Here is a 16379-nt window from a genome sequence, read left to right as displayed (position 1 = left end):
TTTTGAAAGTGGAATCCCTACACCGGATTAAACCTTCCTGCTCCTTACCAATGTCCAACGTCCAGAGGTCACCCAGCCGGCATCCGCTCATCCCTCCGTAGATGACCAGCTTGGATTTCTTGGCGTCCCTGTCCGTGTAGATGACCGCAGTGTGAGATTCCCGCGGAGGGGGCAGTACCCCGTAGGTGATGGGATTGTCCCAGCTCAGCACGCCCGAGCCTGGCCTCAGCTCCAAAATGTAAACGTCATTCAAATATCTGGAGAGGGGGGAGGCAGAGGGGCAGACACACACACAGGGCGGAGGGGGAAGGTGGCATGGAGGAGACACACAAGTCGTTCAGCCACGTCTGGATCAGATCGAAAATGCAAACCTCACCCAGGAAACAGCCACGCTGACGTCCCTGGGACCTCTGCTGCCCCCCACATCAAGTCAGGTTCACCCCTCGCACGCCGCCCCCCCCGACTGTGCTCACTGACCTAACAACAGGCTTCAGGTCCAGCAGCAACTTGCATTTAGATCACAATATGAACGCAGCAAAACATCCCCAAGGAGCGGTCACCAAACAAAACCTGACATTAGGGATAGGCGACCGAAGGACCTCAACTGTAAAATCTGCGTCCTCGTTTTCAAATCCTTCCATGGCCCTCACCCTCCCCATCTCTGTAACCTCCTCCAGCCCCTGCAACCCTCCAAGATCTCTGCGCTCCTCTAATTCCAGCCTCTTGAGCATCCCCCAATTCCCATCGCTCCACCATTGGCAGCTGTGCCTGGGGCCGAGCTCTGGAATTCCCTCTCCACCTCTCCTCCTTTAAGACGCTCCTTAAAACTACCTCTGACGTTCGGTCACCCGTCCCTAATATCGCCTTACGAGGTTCGGGGGTCAAATGTTGCTTTATAAACGCCCGAGAAAAACCTTGGGGGGCAGGTTTTACTACGTCAAAGGCTCTATATAAATGTAAGTTTGCTGAACAGTTCCCGCACATTCAGCCACTTCCCCCCACTCCCCCGCCATCCCCTCCCCCACCGCCATACGCGGAGCTCATTACCTTGGAATGTTATTCTTGGGATCCTCGCTGTCATTGGCCAGGCCTCCGAACAGGTAGCATTTGTTCCCCACCAGGGAAAAGCTATGCCCCAGCCGCGGACACGGCAACGACCCGTTCTTGGGCGCTTTGGGCTTCAGTTTCTTCCATTCCCACCGGCTAGCCTGCCCAACGACAAGGGGAGATCGGTCACTCAAAAGAGCTGGAGCGCATGCGCGACTGGCTCCCGGCCGTTTGCGCGCTTGGCGCTCTCTCTCTATTTTACCTCCAACTCGGATGGCTCACTATTTAGAATTTTGCACCTTCTTAACCATTAGCCTAATATTTGATGAAAATCAGAGTCCTTGTGTGTTATAGCTTTCTAAACTCAAATCATTCACTTTTCAAAAAAAAAACTCAAATTAGGGCGAGGAAAGCTACGCACACTCTCTCTCTCGCTCTCAGCCGGACTTTCTTCCTGAGCTTGAAACTTTTACTTACATCATTAGTTCAAAACCTAAGGGGGTTCAGAGCAAGCAGAGCGAAGGGTGGAGAATTACAGGCACCGGGGTGATGGAGAAATGCAGAGAGGTAAAGTTAGAGAGAAAGAAAAAAGGTGGAACGACCCTGAGAGACAGACCGCGATCGAGCGAGAGCAATAGCGAGAGAGAGAGAGAAATCGAATGTGACTGAGAAGCCCAAATGAGGCAGAGATGGGAGATATGCTGTTAACGTCAGGCAATTGGTACCTGCAGCTCGTAAAGGTCATTACTGTATTTTCCATACTCCACCATTCCCCCGAAGACCAGCAAGCGGGTCCCGTCACAGACAAAGCCGTAGGCGGCACATCCAGGTGGAATGTCCCCTCGCACCGCTGGGATGAACCACTGGTTTGTGGCTGCGTACAAAGAGGAAAAGAGAAGAGGGTTACATTAAACTTGCACTCACACAGAAGAATTTAGCCACCCCTGCAGCTACAAACAAGGGGGGTGGGGGTGGGGTGGAGAATCAGCTGCGGGACTCAGTGGGTCTCACTCTTGCCCGAGGACACTACTTCAAAGAGGAGGTGGGGACAGTTCTTCCCTGTGTCCTGAGACCCATATTTATTCCTCAAACAACTATAAGACAACAAATTACCTGATCATTTATCACATTGCTGTTTGTGGGAGCTTGCTGTGCACAAATTGGCTGCCGTGTTTCCGACATTACAACAGTGACCTCATTGGCTGTGAAGCACCTCGGGGAGGCCCGGACTGGCACCACAGAAATACACGTCTGTCTTTCTTTCAAAAACCAGTCTCTGTGCATCCTTTTAAAAGAGACACCACTGGTGAGACAACACGGTTCATTACACAGTGCAGGGGGACCTCCGTCTAAAGCCTTGTAAGTTGTGCTGTACGCCAGCCTTTGCTCCTGCAGAGACGCAAACCTCCAAACCAACAAGAGCATTCCTGGCATCACACAGCTCAATCTCTTCGATAGCACGGGGGTTAGATACAGAGTGAGGCTCCCTCTACACTGTCCCATCAAACAGTCCCAGGGCAGGTACAGCACGGGGGTTAGATACAGAGTAAAGCTCCCTCTACACTGTCCCCACCAAACACTCCCAGGACAGAGGTACAGCACGGGGTGGGGGGGGGGGGGGGTGGGTTAGATACAGAGTAAACGTAAATATTCAGAAATGTTTGTGGGATCTCCCTCTTCCCTGGACAAGTGCCAGACACACAGATCTTGGTGACACGGCTGTCGCCTCATTAACCTCAACTTCCAGGCAGTCGCTGCAACAGCAAGCCCAGCGTCTTGAGCCACTCCCTTGCTGCTGTCCATCCACCCTGCGACGTGCCCGGGCGGCGAGCATCAGCGTGACGACCAGGGGCAGCGGCAGAGCACCGCCCCGCCCCCACCAGACATCCTCATGCTCTTGTTTACCAGGAGACTGGGGTGGGGAGGGTGACTGGATAGTGATCGAGAGCAATGGCGGCAAGGGGGGGGGGGGGGGCGGGGCTGGGCGGAGAGCCGCACTGTCGGAGGTGACATCTTTCAGAACGGGACATTAAAGTCAAGGTCCCAACGGATGAATGGAAAAGATTCCGCGGACACTATTGGGGGGGGAGGGGGGGGTGGGGACAGAAGGATATATTGCCATAGAGAGACTGCAACAGAGGTTCACCAGACTAATCCCTGGGATGGTGGGATTGTCTGATGAGGAGAGACTGCGGAAACTGGGCCTGTATTCTCTAGAGTTTTGAAGAATGAGAGGTACACAATACACAAGATGCGGTCTCACCAATGCCCTGAATAACTGAAGCTTTTGTATTTAATTCCCCTCGCAATAAATGATAACATTCTATGAGATTTCCTAATTACTTGCTGTACCTCCATATTAGCCTTTTGCGATTCATGCACTAGGACACCCAGATCCCTCTGCATCTCAAAGCTCTGCAATCTCTCACCATTTAGATAACATGCTTCTTTTTTATTCTTCCTGCCAAGATGGACAATTGCACATTTGCCCACATTATACTCCATTTGCCAGAGCTTTGTCCACTCACTTAATCTATCTATATCCCTTTGTAGCCTCCTTTCCTACCTATCTTTGTGTTAGCAGCAAATTTAGCAACCATACCTTCAGTCCCTTCATCCAAGTCATTTATATAAATTGTAAAAAGTTGATTCCCCAGCACTGATCCCTGTGGCACACCACTCGTTACATCTGGTCAACCAGAGTATTCTCTAGTTTCGAAGAATGAGAGGTGATCTCACTGAAACTTACAAAATTCTTACAGGGCGGATGTGGATGGGATGTTTCCTCTGGCTGGTGAGTCTAGAACAAGGAGACACAGTCTCAGAACAAAGGGTAGGCCGTTAAGACTGAGATGAGGAGGAATTACTTCACTCAGAGGGTTGTGAATCAGTGGAATTCTCTACCCCAGAGGGCTGCGGAAGCTCAATCATTGAGCATGTTCGAGACGGAATTCGATATATTTCTGGATACTAATATCAAGGGATATGGGGATAGTGTGGGAAAGTGGCGTTGAGGCAGATGACCAGCTATCACCTGTTTGAATGGCGGAGCAGGCTCGAGGGGCTGAATGGTCTACTCCTATGAAATGCCCCAGGGCACGTCAAGCCAAAAATTAACACCGAGCCACATATGGACATATTCCAGCTGTTCCACTACAGCTACAACACTGGCATCTACCCGGCAATGGGGAAAATTGCCCAGGTATGTCCTGTACACAAAAAGCAGGACAAGTCCAACCTGGACAACTACCGTCCCTATCAGCCTACTCTCGATCATCAGTAAAGTGATGGAAGGTGTCATCAACAGTGCTATCAAGCAGCACTTGCCTAGCAATAACCTGCTCAGTGACGCTCAGTTTGGGTTAGGCCAGGGCCACTCAGCTCCTGATCTCATTACAGCCTTGGTTCAAACATGGACAAAAGAGCTGAACTCAAGAGGTGAGGATGAGAGTGACTGCCCTTGACATCAAGGCAGCATTTGACCAAGTATGGCATCAAGGAGCCCTAGCAAAACTAAGGTCAATGGGAATCAGGGGGGAAAACGCTCCGCTGGCTGGAGTCATACTTATCGCAAAGAAAGATGGCTGTGGTTGTTGGAGGTCAATCATCTGAGCTCCAGGACATCGCTGCAGGAGTTCCTCAGGGTAGTGTCCTAGACCCAACCATCTTCAGCTGCTTCATCAATGACCTACCTTCAATCATAAGGTCAGAAGTGGGAATGTTCGCTGATGATTGCACAATGTTCAGCACCATTCGTGACTCCTCAGATACTGAAGCAGTCCGTGTAGAAATGCAACAAGACCTGGACAATATCCAGGCTTGGACTGATAAGTGGCAAGTAACATTCACGGCACACAAGTGCCAGGCAATGACCATCTCCAACAAGAGAGAATCTAACCATCTCCCCATGACATTCAATGGCATTACCGTCGCTGAATCCCCACTACCAACATCCTAGGGGCTACCATTGACCAGAAACTGAACTGGAGTAGCCATATAAATACCGTGGCTACAAGAGCAGGTCAGAGGCTAGGAATCCTGAGGCGAGTAACTCACCTCCTGACTCCCCAAAGCCTGTCCACTATCTACAAGGCACAAGTCAGGAGTGTGATGGAATACACTCCACTTGCCTGGATGGGTGCAGCTCTAACAACACTCAAGAAGCTTGACACCATCCAGGACAAAGCAGCCCGCTTGATTGTCACCCCATCTACAAACATTCACTCCCTCCACCACTGACACACAGTGGCAGCAGTGTGTACCATCTACAAGATGCACTGCAGCAACGGTGGCACAGTGGTTAGCACCGCAGCCTCACAGCTCCACCGACCCGGGTTCAATTCTGGGTACTGCCTGTGTGGAGTTTGCAAGTTCGCCCTGTGACCGCGTGGGTTTTCGCCGGGTGCTCCGGTTTCCTCCCACAGCCCAAGACTTGCAGGTTGATAGGTAAATGGCCATTATAAATTGCCCCTAGTATAGGTAGGTGGTAGGGGAAGGTGGGGATGTGGTAGGAATATAGGATTAGTATAAATGCGTGGTTGATGGTCGGCACAGACTCGGTGGGCCGAAGGGCCTGTTTCAGTGCTGTATCTCCAAATAAAAATAAAAAAATAAAACGCACCAAAGCTCCTTAGACAGCACCTTCCAAACCTGCCACCTCTACCAACTAGAAGGAGAAGGGCAGCAACTGCATGGGAACACCACCACCTGCAAGTTCCCCTCCAGGTCACACACCATCCTGACTTGGAACTATATCGGCCGTTCCTTCACTGTCGCTGGGTCAAAATCCTGGAACTCCCTTCCTAACAGCACTGTGGGCGTACCTACCCAACATGAACTGCAGCGGTTCAAGAAGGCAGCTCACCACCACCTTCTCAAGGGGCAATTTGGGATGGGTGATAAATGCTGGCCTGGCCAGCGACGCCCACATCCCATGAATGAATTTTAAAAATAATTCGGGACAGGTGACCCAAAGCTCGGTCAGACAGGCCAGTTTTAAGCGGCGTCTTAAGAGGAGGGGTTTAGGGAGGGTATTCCACAGCTTGGAGTCCAGATGAGCTGAACACAGTGAGGAACTGCAGTTCAGAACAGAGGGCCTGCTGAATAAGTCACAGCCTTTCAGCTCTATGCTGAAGATCCCTCACCCTGCATCAACAGACCCACCTGACTACTGTTAATCGGGTCATACAGGGCCCAATTTTTCTCTCTTTTCAAAAAAAAAACATTTTTCTTCAAAGTTGCCCAGTCAACTGTGCTCAAAGCAAAACGCCATGCGCACGATGCACTGAGCAAGATGACAGTCCATACACCAGAGCCACTGATGCTGGCTACGCAGCCCCTGTAAGGCGGGGTGACAGCAGCCACTGTGTAATTTTATTCACCGTGTGCGGCTCCTTGCTGTGCCCAAACTGGCTGCCTCCGTAAGGCACACTGATTAATTGGCTGTGGATTCCTCGGGGACATTCCAAAGGGGGTGTGAATGGAGCTACAGAGATGTCAATCTTTACATTCTGGCCACATTTGGGAACTCACACACACCTCATCCCTCCACAGGACAGCTGGTCTGTGTTCCCTAACCCAAAGTCTACTCCAAAACCCATCTCTCTCTCTCTCTCGAGAAGTGCCTTCTGACACCAGCCCCAAGCTTGCACGTAACCAGTTTAGAACACAAGAGGCAGGAGCCCGAAGAGGCCATTCAGCCCCTTGAGCCTGCTCCACCATTTAACAAGATCATGGCAGATCTGATTGTAACCTCGACTCCACATTCCCACCTACCCCCGATAACCTTTCACCCCCTTGCTTATCTACCTCTGCCTTAAAAATATTCAAAGACTCTGCTTCCACTGCTGTTTGAGGAAGAGAATTCCAAAGACTCACTACCCTCAGGGGAAAAATTTCTCCTCATCTCTGTCTCAAATGGGCGAGCCCTTATTTTTAAACAGTGACCTCTAGCTCGAGATTCTCCCACGAGGGGAAACATCCTTTCCACATCCACCCTGTCAAGACCCCTCAGGATCTTATATGTTTCAATCAAGTCACCTCTTACTCTTCTAAACTCCAGCGGATACAGGCCGAGCCTGTCCAATCTTTCCTCATAACACAGCCCGCCCGTTCCAGGTATTAGTCTAGTAAACCTTCTCTGTACTGCCTCCAACGCATTTACATCCTTCCTTAAATAAGGAGATCAGTACTGTACACAGTACTCCAGATGTGGTCTCACCAATGCCCTGTATAACTGAAGCATAACCTCCCTACTTTTATATTCAATTCCCCTCGCGATAAACAAGTGAAGAAATTTCTCTCCATCCAAAATGGCCGACCCCTTATCCCGAGATTGTGACCCCATGTTCGAGACGCTCCAGCCTGTTTGGGGGGGGGGGGGGGGGGGGGGGGAAAGAGATGTGGAAAAACAGCCTCTCAGCATTTACCTCGTCAAAACCCTTCAGAATTTCTATTTAAATGAGATCACATTCTCTCATTCTTCTCAACTCCGGGGAGTATAGGCCTAGTCTACTAATCTCTCCTCATAGGACAATTCCCCTCATCCCAGGAACCAGAACCTTTGCTGCACTCTAAAGAAAATAATCGGAAAGGCTAATGGAACGCTGGCCTTTATATCTCGAGGACTAGAATACAAGGGGGTAGAATTATGCTTCAGCTACACAAAGCCCTGGTTAGACCACAGCTGGAGTATTGTGAACAGTTCTGGGCAGCACACCGGAGGAAGGATACACTGCCCTTGGCGGGAGGGCAGTGTAGATTTACCAGAGTGATAGCTGGACTCCAAGGGTTAAATTACGAGGAGATTACACAAACTAGAGTTGTATTCCCTGGGATTTGGAAGGTTAAAGGGGGAATCTGATCAAAGTTTTCAAGATATTAAAAGGGGAACAGATAGGGTCGATATAGAGAAACTATTTCCGCTGGCTGGGGCATCGAGGACCAGGGAGCAGAGACTAAAAATTAAGAGCCAGATCTTTCAGGAGTGAAATCAGGAAACGCTTCCACACACAAAGGGTGGTAGAAGTTTGGAACTCTCTGCCGCAAACGGCGATCGATGCTGGATCAATTGTTAATGTTAAATCTGTGAGACCGATCGAGTTTTGTTAACCAATGGTATGAAGGGATTCCGGGGGGGGGGGAAAAAGAGTTAGATCACAGATCAGCCATGATCTCACTGAATGGCGGAACAGGATCGGTGGACTGAATGGGCCTCCTCCAGATCCTGTGTTCTCTCTAAAGCAAATATATCCTTCCCGAAGGAGGTGGAAGAAAAGAGTGCCGCACCGGCGGAGGGAGGGCACCGGAGCATCGCGGGGGAAATGCACGCTCTTTGTTTCCTCTCTAGGCCGACAGATCGGGGCTTTCCCTTGGCGTCCCGGGGCGAGCAGCCTCCCCCCGCCAGGACGTTCAATCAGCTCCCACTTTGCACAATATACAACCCAGCACAGAAATGCTCCACAGCTTTTTAAAAGCGGCACGAGTTTTTAAAAGTCTTATTCAGAACAGAAGAGAGTCTGAAAAACAGCAATAAGCATAGATCTCTTTCCAGCTGTGGAGGAGAACAACAAGCACCGGGAAATGCAAAAGTTGGGAAGCTTTTCACCTCCTCGGAATATCCCAAAATATTTCACCGCCGATGAGGTACTTTTGAAGTGCGGTTCACTTAGTTGGTAACTAGAGGATGCCCATTTAAGACACCATCAATAGACAAGAGTGCAAGAGGGGGAGTTTTTTTTTTAAACAAAGATTCGGCACACTACTTCATGGGCATTCAGTCCAGGACGAGTGGAAATTCCCTCCAACTACATGTTGGGGAGACTGAAGCCAATGCTTTCAGTCCCCACTCCCTGCTCACTGACTCCCCATCCTTCGCCCTGGTGGTTGCCTCAGTCTGAAGTAGTCTGTTCACAACCTCGGTGTCATACCTGACCCCCAAGGCGAGCTTCCGACCTCAGATCGGTTCCATCATCTGCCTCAGTACCGAAACCCTCGCCCGTGCCTTTACCTCCACAGCACTCCTGACCGGCCTCCCACATTCCACCCTCTCTAAACCCGAGCTCATCCAAAACTCTGCCACCACCCCTCCCCCCCAAATCGGGACGGAAATCTGTCTTTTGAATTACTTTTCATTTTATAACTCGGAACTGAAGTTTTCTCCAGTAAAACACTTGGAAAGAACTGTGGGGTCAATTATATGCTTTGGTGTTCTGCTCGAGGGAGCGTAAATACCAAAAAACAGCTCCAAGAAAGAACAGAGGAGGAAATTCTCGACGCTAAAAGCAGTGACAATGTGCACCTAGCTGACAAACGGAGTGGGCTGCAGCAGATTTGAACGCCACATTTAAGGGGAGGCTCGATGCATGCGAGAAGGGTTTTGTGGGATGTGGGGGGCGCAGTGGGAAGAGGTCATTACAGTGGGAGACACAGGGGGGAGTAAAAACATATAGAATAGACGAGCTGAGCCAAATGTCCTATTTCCGTGTTGTCGACTCCATCAAAGAGAACGTGGAAGCAGAATTAACAACTGCTTTTAAAAGGGAAGAGGACATATGTGTAAAAAAAGCATCACCTAACATTGGTCCGAATTAAGGATAACTCAAGTTAGTTGACACACACAAAGAACTGAATGGAGATGGCAAGGGAATGGAATTCACAGACAGGTTTTTCCAGAGCTACAGCAAGTCAAAATCCCATGCAATGAAAAAAATAAGCACGCAAACATATTTTCCTACTTCAAAGCACAAATCTTATATTGTTAAATCCAACCAAGAAACTAAAATAAAAACTGAACACATTTTAAATGAAATTCATCTGAACATGGTAAATTTAACTGGAATCACTTGAACCGCAAGTGAAACCGTACCGTGCAAGATACAAAAACTACAATCGGCAAAAAGAAAGAAAAAAAATGCAATTGGCAAAAAGAGGAAAATGCAATTTCCAGTAAATTAAAACCCAACTTGCAAAAAAATTGAATGCGATTTGCACAGAAAATGCAATTTCCAGTAAATTAAAACCCAACTTGCGAAGAGATTTAAATGCAATCTGCAAAAAAAAAATGCATTTTTCAGAAAAGTAAAACGCAATTTGCAAACAAAAGGCAACATGCAAAAAATTAAAAATGAAAGATGCAGAAAAAATTTAAATGGAAATTGCAACAAAAAAAAAATGCAATATGCAAAAAAAACTAAACGCAATTTTCAGAGAACTAAAATGCAATTTGCAAAAAAATTGAAACCCGATTTGGTTCCCTGCAAATTAACCAAAAAAAAAAATGCGATTTACAAAATTCGAAAACGCCATTGGCAAAAATGCAATCTGCAAAAGAGAAAAATGCAGTCTGCAAAAGAGAAAAATGCAGTTTGCAAAAGAGAAAAATGCAATCTGCAAAAGAGAAAAATGCAATCTGCAAAAGAGAAAAATGCAGTTTGCAAAAGAGAAAAATGCAGTTTGCAAAAGAGAAAAATGCAATCTACAAAAGAGAAAAATGCAGTTTGCAAAAGAGAAAAATGCAATCTGCAAAAGAGAAAAATGCAATCTGCAAAAGAGAAAAATGCAATCTGCAAAAGAGAAAAATGCAGTTTGCAAAAGAGAAAAATGCAGTTTGCAAGGCCACAGTAAAAAAAAAAATGGGGCTTTTCTTCAAATTAGGATGAAAGGGGGAGTGGGGGGGGAATAAAGAGTAGGGAAAAAGCACAGACACAGAGGACTTTGGCGCCAGAGCCGCGAGCTGTGGCGGCCGCCATCTTGTCGGGCGTGACGTCAGCGGCCTTCTCCCTCCCCCCCCCCAAAACGCCGCCGCCGCCGCCATGTTCAAAAAAAAAAATTTAATAAATTAAGGCGCCGCTTCCCTCCCCTCCCTCCGCCGTCGGATTTTTGTTGTTGTTATTCATTTTTTTTTTTTGAAATTTATCATCGTTATTACCCGTGTTGTAAACGTGCAGCTCGTCGACGATGCCCTCGTTGCCGCCGCCGAACACCACCATCAGCTCCTTGATGGCCACGGCCCGGTGTCCGTGCCGGGGCCGCGGTACCGGACCGCTGGAGCCCGAGACGCGCTTCCACTTCAGCATGGAAGCCGCCATCTTTCGGCGCGCGCAACGGCCGGGAGGGGGGGAGGGGCAACAAGGAGGCGGGGTGGTGGTGAGGGAAGAGGGGGCGGGGAGAGATGGGAAGGAGGAGGAGTTAAGGCTGGGGTTGGGGGGGGGGGGGCGGTGCCTGGAGGACCGAGCCAGGGAGACGCGCAGCCGCATTCCCTCCTCCCCCCCCCCCCGTCGCTCTCTCACACACACAACCAGTAGTTAAAATAAAACAAAGTTATCATGCTTGAAATAAATACGTCCGTTTTCTTTTTTATTTATTTAAACCCAAACAAAAAATGTTTAGGGGGGGTTCTTGTGTTCCGATTCAACAGAAATGTTTTGTTCTTTTTTTAACGTCAGGACCGGATGTGCCGGCGACGGCGGAGGGCGCGGGAAGCGTAACCATGGGCGACTGCCCATGGCAACCAATTAACCCCTCAAAAATGAAACTAATGAAGAAAATTAACTCCCCAATACCTGACGGTATTTTTTTTTTTTAATGAATAACAAGTGCGAAAGGCTTTAATGCGACATTATTGGGTTCTTCTCATTTGGCGTAAAATGTTTTTTTGTGAACCGTTCAAGAAACCGGAAGTCCCGCCCATCTCCCTACCTCACGACTTTCTTTTTTTTATTAATTAATATTTTCCGAGCATGACTCGATAGGGGGAAGAAGTAAATTTGCATCTTCGAGGAAAAGTAAATTAAATGATTTATTTGAAGAAGTAGATTTGTTGGGGGGGGGGGGTTGTCTCTGTCCACCCTTTGCGCTGATTGGTCGGGGGGCGGGCTTCGCTGATTGGTTCATCCGCACGTCATTCTCCTTCCTGCAAGCCCCGCCCCCTCTTCGGAATCCAGGGTAAAATTAACAAAACTATTATTTCCCAATTAATATCAATCTTCCACCCCAACATCGAAACCCATCTGAAAGTAAGTAAACGCAGCGCTAATTTTTTTATTTCTGGTGATCAGAAACCTGGACCCTCTTGATTGTCCGGGGTCATGACCCCCCCTCCCCCCACCAGGTTTCCACGTCCATAGCAACAGGCCTATCCCCATGGCAACCAATCGCCAGGGCAACGGGTGGCAACCACAGGCTCCATCCTTAAAGTTAGGCCCCTGTCAACCTCAATGGGAAACAAGCCAAGTGCAACAATAATACATTGAATTATCAATAATTATATAAACCTTTAATAAGTAGGTTAAAGTTGCAATGAGCAAGGTTAATAAGGGCGGTGGGGGAAAAGGATGCCGCAAAATGCTTCACGCAAAAAAATTTACGTTGGCGTGCACCATTCTGTGCACAGCAAGACCCCACCCCACCCCCACCACTGGCAGGAGCCGGGAGGGGCCCTTGCCGCCACTTTTTGCAGGCAGCAAGATCCCGCAGGCAGCACCACGGCGAGCACCACCTCCCCCCCCCCACCGGCCAGTCAGTTAATGCCATTTTGCGCACGGCAAGGCGGGTGCTCGAGGGAGCATGGCGCGAACCGGCCACTGCCCTGAAACCGTTAACTCTTGTTTTTTTCTCTCTCTCGCTCTCCCCGCAGAGGCTGCTGGGCATCTCCAGTATTTTCTGGCGCTTGGAGGAACGACCCGCTCTTTTCCCCATCCGGCCACAGGATCGTTGGTGCCCAATTTTCCTCCTTAACCCAAACCCCCTGGGTGGAATCAAGACAGAAAAGCGATGGGGTTAGGAATCCTCGCTGAAGGTGCAAACTCTTTTTTTAAAAAAAAAACCCCAAAGCGCATAACAGGAGCTTTCTAAACCAAAATTTCATGCCGAGCCTCGCAACGAGTTATTAACAACTGAACCATTTCGGGCCGAGACGGGGAGGGTGTTCTGCGGCTGGCGGGTGGTGAACCTTTGGAGCTCTCGACCCCGGCGAGCTGTGGATGCTCGGCCCCCGGGCATATTCGAGGCGGGGATCGAGAAATGAGGGGAAATCGAGGGTCTAGGGCGGGCAGGTGGAGCTGAGGCCGAGGCTTCACCCATGATGGTATTGAATTGGTGGAGCAGGCTCAAGGGGGTTCGAATGGCCTCCCCTCCAGCTCCTGTCTCGTGCGTTCTTAAAAGCGTTTACGGCGCCGAAACAGGCCGTTCGGGCCATCTGCTCCGTGCTGTTATTTCTGCTGCACAGGAGCCTCCTCCCACCCCCCTCTCCATCTCCCCCTATCCCCATATTCTTCTATCCCTTTCTCCCCTCGTGTGTTTATCCAGCTTCCCCCTTAAATGCATCGATACTATCCACCTCGACCACTCCCTGTGGGAGCGAGTTCCACATTCTCACCACTTTCTGGGGAAAGGGGTTTCTCCTGAATTCCCCATTGGATTTATTAGTGACTGTCTTATATTGAGGGCCCCCTAGATCTGGTCTCCCCCCACATCTTCTCTACATCTGCCCTATCGCAACCCCCTTCATCATTTTAAAGACCGCACTCAGGTCATCCCACCCCCCACTGTGCCCCCCCCCCCTCCCCTCTGCTGAAAGCAGCCCCGGCCTGTTCGGTCTTCGCTACTGAGTTGTGAACACTCGGCTCTGGGTGGCTTTTTAAGAGAAGGTAGACTGTAATTGACGGCAGGACGGTGTAGCTTTAAGAGCAGGACTGGGAGGGAAGTAATCCGACCCTTGGCACCATTCCCCACAGGCAGCTCGGCTGCAATTCCCCGCTCCGCCCACAGCCGGAAGCAGGATCAGAGCCGAGACGGGGAGGGGAGAGAGAGAGAGAGAGAGAGCTGACGTCGCCTCTCTGCTGGGAATGTCAGGGTCAAAGAGGAGAGCCTTCCTGCACGTCCTCCTGCTCTACGGCCTCTGCATCGGCGTCATTGCCACCGGCCTGTTTGACGGCGTCTGCACCGAGCTGGGTTACGGGCACTACGCCGAGCAGCCGGTGCCCTGGCTGCCGCCCTGGCTGGCCATGCCCTGCAACTCGCTCGTCAACCTGGGATACATGGCGGTGGGGGTGCTCTGGCTGCGGAGGGAGCCCGCGGCGGGGGGCGCCGACGGCTACTACAAGGACGCCTTCGCCTGGATGGCCCTGGGCTACGGACCGGTGCAGTGGACCCGGCTTGCCACCCAGTCCCAGCGGCCGGCCGCGCTCGACCAGTGGATCACCCTTCCCATCTTCGCCTGGGTGCCGGCCTGGGCGGCCCACCTCCTCGGGCCGGCGGGCAGGGGCCCGGGCGGCCTCGCCCTCCCGCTGGCCGTCCAGGCGGCCTCGGCGGCCAGCTACGGCCTGGCCCTGGCCCACTGCCTGGGCTTCGAGCTGGCCCTGGGCTGCCACATCCTGGCAGCCGGGCTGGCGGGGTTTGCGGCCCAGTCCCGCCTGGGCGACCGGACTTCGTGGCGGCACCTGGCGCTGGCCCTGGCCTCCTGCGCCGGCTTCGTGGGCCTGAAGCTGCTGGACCGGCCGCTGACCGACTGGGGCCTCCTGCCCGGCTGGATCTCCGGTCACTTCTGCTCCAAGCTGTGCGACCTCTTGCAATTCCACCTCAGCTTCTGCTTTCTGGAATACCTGGGCCAACGGAAAGCGCTGATAAACAAGGAGCAATGAGGGAAAGCCGTTCGACCGTCGCTGTCCATCTCTGACCTGCATTTAGATAGCGCCTGGAAGATGGTGAGAGGAATCACAGGACTGTGGGAGAAATTCCTCTCCCCCTCTTATGTTTATCCAGCTTCCCCTTAAATACATCGATACGATCCACCTCGACCACTCCCTGTGGGAGCGAGTTCCACATTCTCACCACTCTCTGGGGAAAGGAGTTTCTCCTGAATTCCCCATTGGATTTATTACTGACTGTCTTATATTGATGGCCCCCCGAGTTCTGGTCTCCACCGCAACTGGAAACATCTTCTCTACGTTTACCCCATCGAAACCCCCCTTCATAATCTTCACGGTTGCTATCAGGCGAACTCGTCAGTCTTTCCGTGAAAAGCACCTCCAGTCTGTTCAACCTTTCCTGACAGGTTTAACCACTTTCTGAACAGCGAGACATCCCCAACTTATTTGAGTCAGTGCGTGTGGGACCCGTACCCCAGTGAGAGTCAGTGTGTGTGGAACCAGTACCCCAGTGAGAGTCAGTGCGTGTGGGACCCGTACCCCAGTGAGAGTCAGTGTGTGTGGGACCCGTACCCCAGTGAGAGTCAGTGTGTGTGGAGCCCGTACCCCAGTGAGAGTCAGTGTGTGTGGAGCCCGTACCCCAGTGAGAGTCAGTGTGCGTGTGGGACCCGTACCCCAGTGAGAGTCAGTGCGTGTGGGACCCCAGTGAGAGTCAGTGTGTGTGGGACCCCAGTGAGAGTCAGTGCGTGTGGGACCCCAGTGAGAGTCAGTGTGTGTGGGACCCCAGTGAGAGTCAGTGCGTGTGGGACCCGTACCCCAGTGAGAGTCAGTGCGTGTGGGACCCCAGTGAGAGTCAGTGTGTGTGGGACCCCAGTGAGAGTCAGTGTGCGTGTGGGACCCGTACCCCAGTGAGAGTCAGTGTTTGTGGGACCCCCGTACCCCAGTGAGAGTCAGTGCGTGTGGGACCCCAGTGAGAGTCAGTGCGTGTGGGACCCGTACCCCAGTGAGAGTCAGTGCGTGTGGGACCCCAGTGAGAGTCGCCATCAACATTATAGCAGCTGCAGGGCTCGAAATGTCTACATTAGTTGAGTCTTCCAGTTGTTTGGTTACATCGCCTAAGGTACCAGTCAATGCATTGAAACTTTGCAATCTATGATAAACTATCCGGATATCCAGTAGTTGTTCATAAAGCATGGATTACCAACACGACTTGGCTCATTGTGATACCTCGGGGGGCCCCGCCCTCCTGAATCTGCACACGCACCGACCCCTGCACCCGTTGGTGGGGGGCACCCACTTCTGCAAGACAGACAGTGAGGACTGAAGGGATGGAGGACAGAGGGGGCATTGGATACATGAGTACAGAGAGAGAGAGAGAGAAATAGAAACACGCACGCATGCACGCAGAGGGAGTTGTGAGGAGAGACGGCACAGGTTGAGAGAGAGAGAGTGAACGCATTAAAATAAAAGTGGGGGCGTAAAGCAGGGTTTAACGCAGAAATAAATGGGAAGGCAGAGACTGGAGAGGCTGGGATTGTTCCCCCGAGAGCAGGGAAGGTTAAGCGGAGAATTGCAGGACGATGGGGGAAGAGCAGGGGTGGAGCGGGATTGACCAGACGGCACCACCATAAACAGCCAGCAGAGGCACGATGGAACGAATGGCCTCCTCGCCGTGCTGGGTCACTT

At 51.1% G+C, this 16379-nt stretch overlaps 2 protein-coding genes across 2 annotated transcripts in view; one reads left to right on the top strand and one right to left on the bottom strand.

The window, feature by feature from the left end:
• Nucleotides 1–11144, bottom strand: part of LOC137358238 (host cell factor 1-like) — a 50568-nt gene extending 39424 nt beyond the window's left edge. The window contains 4 exon segments of the mRNA XM_068024128.1: nt 49–257; nt 1048–1208; nt 1773–1921; nt 10976–11144. Of these exon segments, the coding sequence (XP_067880229.1) occupies nt 49–257; nt 1048–1208; nt 1773–1921; nt 10976–11135 (679 nt within the window). The 5' untranslated portion in view covers nt 11136–11144.
• A 2618-nt stretch (nt 11145–13762) lies between these two features.
• Nucleotides 13763–15919, top strand: tmem187 (transmembrane protein 187). Its single transcript, XM_068024328.1, has one exon. It carries the CDS (start codon nt 13893–13895, stop codon nt 14685–14687), a length of 795 nt encoding a protein of 264 aa, XP_067880429.1. The 5' UTR covers nt 13763–13892; the 3' UTR covers nt 14688–15919.
• Nucleotides 15920–16379: the final 460 nt, after the last annotated feature.

Source organism: Heterodontus francisci, chromosome 49 (genome assembly GCF_036365525.1).
Source record: "Heterodontus francisci isolate sHetFra1 chromosome 49, sHetFra1.hap1, whole genome shotgun sequence".
Lineage (NCBI taxonomy): Eukaryota > Metazoa > Chordata > Chondrichthyes > Heterodontiformes > Heterodontidae > Heterodontus > Heterodontus francisci.
Note: the sequence above shows the minus strand (reverse complement) of the source record. Positions and strands in the feature narration are given on the sequence as shown.

Bases quoted from the DNA above. Each gene is read 5' to 3' on its own strand.
- tmem187 (XM_068024328.1), top strand. From the start codon at position 13,893: ATGTCAGGGTCAAAGAGGAGAGCCTTCCTGCACGTCCTCCTGCTCTAC.